The sequence below is a fragment of the Salvelinus namaycush genome, unplaced genomic scaffold (genome assembly GCF_016432855.1).
Source record: "Salvelinus namaycush isolate Seneca unplaced genomic scaffold, SaNama_1.0 Scaffold1541, whole genome shotgun sequence".
Classification (NCBI taxonomy): Eukaryota; Metazoa; Chordata; class Actinopteri; order Salmoniformes; family Salmonidae; genus Salvelinus; species Salvelinus namaycush.
The window spans coordinates 1-6941 of record NW_024058277.1 but is presented as its reverse complement, the minus strand read 5'-3'; the positions used below and the strand labels follow the sequence as shown (position 1 = coordinate 6941).

Sequence of the window (6941 nt, the reverse complement as noted above, 5' to 3'; positions counted from 1 at the left end):
GATCTTTACCTCTACTTTATCTCTGGACAGACGCTCTTCTCCCTCTCACCCACTGAGGTCAGCAGACTATTCACTTGATCTTTACCTCTACTTTATCTCTGGACAGACGCTCTTTTCCCTCTCACCCACTGAGGTCAGCAGACTATTCACTTGATCTTTACCTCTACTTTATCTCTGGACAGACGCTCTTCTCCCTCTCACCCACTGAGGTCAGCAGACTATTCACTTGATCTTTACTGGCACAGAGTGGGAGTTAGCTCTCAGCAAATAATGTGTGCGCGTGCGCGTGCGCGTGTGTGTGTGGGTTTGTTTGTTGTTCTCAGTTGTGTTTGTCATATTGAGTCATGGCCAGTGAGTGAGGACAAAACAACTATATATACACAGTGCTTCAGTATCTCCCCGTTTCAGGTTGGTTTCACTCAGCAGAAGAAGGTATTACCACACATATATAGGAAAATAAGGTATTTCCACACATATATAGGAAAATAAGGTATTTCCACACATATATAGGAAAATAAGGTATTTCTACACATATAGGAAAATAAGGTATTACCGGTATGCAGATCTGCAGGGATGCATGTTTATTTACAATATGGCTCGTTTACCTTACGTTTGAGGTTGAAACTACTCAAGGTAAAGTCACTATTCCATATTTGCCAGTCATGTTCTTACTGTGAAATGGAATGTTTATGTTTCTTTGACCAAAAGGTCGTAATTTTCAAAACAAACAAATATTGACCAACAAATTCTCTTGTCCCTTTCAGCGCAATGTTCCAAACCCAAAGGAGGGAGCCACATGAGCCTGTCAGGAGACTACATTACCCAAGAGACTTTCCCGGCGGGGTCGAAAGTCGTTTTCAAGTGTGACGTTGGTTATGTCGGATTTGCGATGACCATCACCTGTCTCGGTGAAACCTGGAAAAATGTGACATCTACCTGCCGGAGTATGTCATTTACATAACTATTCATTTCATGTGACACGAAGGCTGCGTTTACACAGGCAGCCTAAAATACCTGACCTGATTTGTCAAAATACCAATAATAGTAAACAAGTATCTGCATTAGGCTGCCTGTGTAAACAGAGCCGTAAAATGTACATGACTGGATGTGACTATTGTCACTTTACACATTGTCTATTTGAATCTCCTAATGTACTTTATATTTAACACACTGTCTATGAGAATCTCCTAATGTACGTTAAATTTAACACATTGTCTATGACAGTGGTCACCAACCGTTCGATCGCGATCGACTGGTTAATCTCCAAGGCATTCCCAGTCGATCACCAAACATTTCTGTAAAAACCCAACGATAAAGCCTTGTGGTCCTATTTTTTTGTCGGTAGCTGCACTTGATTCAGCAGCCTTAGCGCCAGGAAGGCAAAGTGTTTCCATTTAAACAATGTTAAACAATGAGTTTCGCAATCAGCTGGAAGACCGTGTCCCTTTTTCTCAGCGGAGTTCGGGAGAGCGAAGGGGCGGTGAGTCGGGTGAGAGGCAGGCTCGTCGCTGCTACCTCCCTTCACTCAGACTGACCATCAGATACAGGCCATCAGTCCAGTAAAACATATATAAATAAATATATGCAGTACCAGTCAAAAGTTTGGACACACCTACTCATTCAAGGGTTTTTCGTTATTTTCACTATTTTCTACATGGTAGAATAATAGTGAAGACATCACAACTATGAAATAAGACATATGGAATCATGTAGTAACCAAAAATGTGTTAAACAAATCAAAATATATTTTATATTTGAGATTCTTTAAAGTAGCCACCATTGCCTTGATGAGAGCTTTGCACATTCTTGGCCTTCTCTCAACCAGCTTCATGAGGAATGCTTTTCCAACAGTCTTGAAGGAATTCCCACATATGCTGAACACTTGTTGGCTGTTTTTCCTCCACTCTGCGGTCAAACTTGTCCCAAAGCTTATCAATTGGGTTGAGGTCGGGTGATTGTGCAGGGCAGGTCATCTGATGCAGCACTCCATCACTCTCCTTCTTAGTCAATATGCAGTGATAATGTATTGGGCCAATCGCCTACTGCACAAACCTTATTGATAAATAACTATTTTTAAATATGCTTAAATATTTTTAAATATGCTTATGTTTTTAAGTCATGTTAAAAACAAATCGAGCTGTAGATTGCATTTTGACTCAGAAAAGGTTGTTGACCACTGGTCTATGAGAATATCTTAATGTACTTTACATTAAACACATTGACTATGAGAATATCTTAATGTACTTTACATTAAACACATTGACTATGAGAATATCTTAATGTACTTTACATTAAACACATTGACTATGAGAATATCTTAATGTATTTTACATTAATCACATTGTCTATGAGAGTCTTTATAATGCATAACAATCTCTAATCATAACTACCCTATGAGTTATGTATTTGTTATCATTTATAATTTATCAATCTAAACTTATGATTCTGTTATCATGTTATCATGTCTGTCCAGGGATATCCTGTGGCTCCCCTGGAGAAGTGATGAATGGCAGGTATGACCTCACAGAGGGGGTGGAGTTTGGAGCCAGAGTAACAGCCCAGTGTGACAAAGGGTCAGTAGTACACACTCACAGGACAGGACCTTCTCTCCACTAGATTTACTAATAGAGTTGTCCTACACTCACAGGACAGGACCTTCTCTCCAGTAGATTTACTAATAGAGTTGTCCTACATTCACAGGACAGGACCTTCTCTCCAGTAGATTTACTAATATAGTTGTCCTACACTCACAGGACAGGACCTTCTCTCCAGTAGATTTACTAATAGAGTTGTCCTACACTCACAGGACAGGACCTTCTCTCCAGTAGATTTACTAATAGAGTTGTCCTACACTCACAGGACAGGACCTTCTCTCCAGTAGATTTACTAATAGAGTTGTCCTACACTCACAGGACAGGACCTTCTCTCCAGTAGATTTACTAATAGAGTTGTCCTACATTCACAGGACAGGACCTTCTCACCAGTAGATTTACTAATAGAGTTGTCCTACACTCACGGGACAGGACCTTCTCACCAGTAGATTTACTAATAGAGTTGTCCTACATTCACGGGACAGGACCTTCTCACCAGTAGATTTACTAATAGAGTTGTCCTACATTCACGGGACAGGACCTTCTCTCCACTAGATTTACTAATAGAGTTGTCCTACACTCACAGGACAGGACCTTCTCTCCAGTAGATTTACTAATAGAGTTGTCCTACACTCACAGGACAGGACCTTCTCTCCAGTAGATTTACTAATAGAGTTGTCCTACATTCACAGGACAGGACCTTCTCTCCAGTAGATTTACTAATAGAGTTGTCCTACACTCACAGGACAGGACCTTCTCTCCAGTAGATTTACTAATAGAGTTGTCTTACATTCACAGGACAGGACCTTCTCTCCAGTAGATTTACTAATAGAGTTGTCCTACATTCACAGGACAGGACCTTCTCTCCAGTAGATTTACTAATAGAGTTGTCCTACACTCACAGGACAGGACCTTCTCTCCATTAGATTTACTAATAGAGTTGTCCTACACTCACAAGACAGGACTTTCTCTCCACTAGATTTGTGGCAGCATATTATAGCACAGTTAAATAAAGGTTAAATAAAAAATAAAAATAAAAATATATTATAGCACAGCTAAAGGTCTTATATAGAACCCCAATGAACCTTTATTGTAAAAAAAAGATTTGCTTCTTAAATGGCACCGCTAAATGTTCTATATAGAACTCGTAGTTTACATTTTTGTTCAATAATAGGCGGAAGGAAGTGGTTAGCTACTATATAACCTTTTTTCTGTTTTCTATTTGAGTTTAATATTCTGTCCTTGTTTTCAGACATTACATTGTGGGTTCCAAAGTACGGAATTGCATGGTAGCAGGCTGGTCTGGCAGAGTCCCTATCTGTGAAGGTCAGACACACACATGCGCACACGCACACGCACACGCACACACACACACAAAACCAATAACTGATTGATAAAAAAATGAATGTGAACACACCATTATTTATTCATTCATGTGTTTTTGATGTTGCAGTGGTGAAGTGTGGAGCGCCTCCTGCTGTTGCCAATGGAAATCTGTTGCACCGAGCTGAAGAGTCGTATGCCTACAGAGAGGTGGTGGAGTATCAGTGTGACAGGCAACTGACTCTGGATGGACCCAGGTTCTTACACTGCTCTGAAACAGGGCAGTTTGAGCCATATCCACCTAAATGTATCGGTATGTATCAGAACATAGAAGGTGTTACTAAATAAATAATAAACTATTCCATTATGCTTTAAAAAAAAAATCACTGATTGACCAATTGATTGATTGATCAATTTTTAATTGGCTGATTGGTTGATTAATGGGTATATTCCTATTGGTTCATCATCAAAGACCTACATGTAATTGTAGGTAAAACATTAATGGGATATGTTACACATGGTGATGTTGTTGGTTCTATTTCTTGTATCCTAGACATAACTTGTCCAACACCTAAAATCGATAAAGCTTTCCGCGTAGAGGGACATATGCCTCCATACAAATACAAGTCTTTCATCAGATATGAATGTGAAAAAGGATATGAAATGGAAGGTGAATCAGGTCTTACCTGTGAAAAAGACAGCCGCTGGTCACCATCATACCCAACATGCAAAGGTAAGATGCATTGTGCACACACCATTCAATAGGTATGTCTTGTCTAACTTGGATCGGTTCATAGATAAGTGTTTTATTATGAAACAAGTATTGCGATCCATGTAGATTGTTTATTTTAAATGTCTTTGTCTTAGAAAACTATCACATAAGCCCTTGTCTTAGTAATTAGAACATCATCACATAATGGACGTGTCCTAGTTATTAGAACACTATGACATAATGGACTTGTCCTAATTATTAGAACACTATGACATAATGGACGTGTCTTAGTTATTAGAACACTATGACATAATGGACTTGTCCTAATTATTAGAACACTATGACATAATGGACGTGTCTAAGTTATTAGAACACTACAACATGATGGACTTGTCTTAGTTATTAGAACACTATGACATAATGGACTTGTCTTAGTTATTAGAACACTATGACATAATGGACTTGTCCTACTTATTAGAACACTATAACATAATGGCCTTGTCTTAGTTATTAGAACACTATGACATAATGGACTTGTCTTAGTTATTAGAACACTATGACATAACGGACTTGTCTAAGTTATTAGAACACTATGACATAATGGACTTGTCTTAGTTATTAGAACACTATGACATAATGGACTTGTCTTAGTTATTAGAACACTATGACATAATGGACTTGTCTTAGTTATTAGAACACTATGACATGATGGACTTGTCCTAGTTATTGGAACACTATGACATAATGGACTTGTCTTAGTTATTAGAACACTATGACATAATGGACTTGTCTTAGTTATTAGAACACTATGACATAATGGACTTGTCTTAGTTATTAGAACACCATGACATGATGGACTTGTCTTAGTTATTAGAACACTATGACATAATGGACTTGTCCTAGTTATTAGAACACTATGACATAATGGACTTGTCCTAATTATTAGAACACTATGACATAATGGACGTGTCTTAGTTATTAGAACACTATGACATAATGGACTTGTCCTAATTATTAGAACACTATGACATAATGGACGTGTCTAAGTTATTAGAACACTACAACATGATGGACTTGTCTTAGTTATTAGAACACTATGACATAATGGACTTGTCTTAGTTATTAGAACACTATGACATAATGGACTTGTCCTACTTATTAGAACACTATAACATAATGGCCTTGTCTTAGTTATTAGAACACTATGACATAATGGACTTGTCTTAGTTATTAGAACACTATGACATAATGGACTTGTCCTACTTATTAGAACACTATAACATAATGGACTTGTCTTAGTTATTAGAACACTATGACATAATGGACTTGTCCTAATTATTAGAACACTATGACATAATGGACTTGTCTTAGTTATTAGAACACTATGACATAATGGACTTGTCTTAGTTATTAGAACACTATGACATAATGGACTTGTCTTAGTTATTAGAACACCATGACATGATGGACTTGTCTTAGTTATTAGAACACTATTACATGATGGACGTGTCTTAGTTATTAGAACACTAAGACATAATGGACTTGTCCTAGTTATTAGAACACTATGACATAATGGACGTGTCTTAGTTATTAGAACACTATGACATAATGGACTTGTCCTAATTATTAGAACACTATGACATAATGGACGTGTCTTAGTTATTAGAACACTATGACATAATGGACTTGTCCTAATTATTAGAACACTATGACATAATGGACGTGTCTAAGTTATTAGAACACTACAACATGATGGACTTGTCTTAGTTATTAGAAAACTATGACATAATGGACTTGTCCTACTTATTAGAACACTATAACATAATGGCCTTGTCTTAGTTATTAGAACACTATGACATAATGGACTTGTCTTAGTTATTAGAACACTATGACATAATGGACTTGTCCTACTTATTAGAACACTATAACATAATGGACTTGTCTTAGTTATTAGAACACTATGACATAATGGACTTGTCCTAATTATTAGAACACTATGACATAACAGACTTGTCTAAGTTATTAGAACACTATGACATAATGGACTTGTCTTAGTTATTAGAACACTATGACATAATGGACTTGTCTTAGTTATTAGAACACTATGACATAATGGACTTGTCTTAGTTATTAGAACACTATGACATGATGGACTTGTCCTAGTTATTGGAACACTATGACAAATGGACTGTCTTAGTTATTAGAACACTATGACATAATGGACTTGTCTTAGTTATTAGAACACTATGACATAATGGACTTGTCTTAGTTATTAGAACCACATGACATGATGGACTTTTGTCTTAGTTATTAGA

At 37.2% G+C, this 6941-nt stretch overlaps 1 protein-coding gene across 3 annotated transcripts; it reads left to right on the top strand.

Annotated features, from left to right (window-relative positions):
• Nucleotides 1–352: 352 nt before the first annotated feature.
• LOC120037009 (C4b-binding protein alpha chain-like) lies at nucleotides 353–4694 on the top strand. Of its 3 annotated transcripts, none has more exons than XM_038983241.1 (6): nucleotides 353–432; nucleotides 765–944; nucleotides 2474–2573; nucleotides 3844–3917; nucleotides 4045–4227; nucleotides 4468–4694. In XM_038983241.1, exons 2-6 carry the CDS (start codon nucleotides 797–799, stop codon nucleotides 4677–4679), a joined length of 717 nt encoding a protein of 238 aa, XP_038839169.1. In that variant the 5' UTR covers nucleotides 353–432; nucleotides 765–796; the 3' UTR covers nucleotides 4680–4694. The 3 variants fall into 3 exon arrangements, with proteins under 3 accessions (XP_038839169.1, XP_038839168.1, XP_038839167.1); XM_038983240.1 differs by having other exon boundaries at nucleotides 393–633; nucleotides 2474–2513; XM_038983239.1 differs by having other exon boundaries at nucleotides 395–633.
• The last annotated feature ends 2247 nt before the right edge of the window (nucleotides 4695–6941 follow it).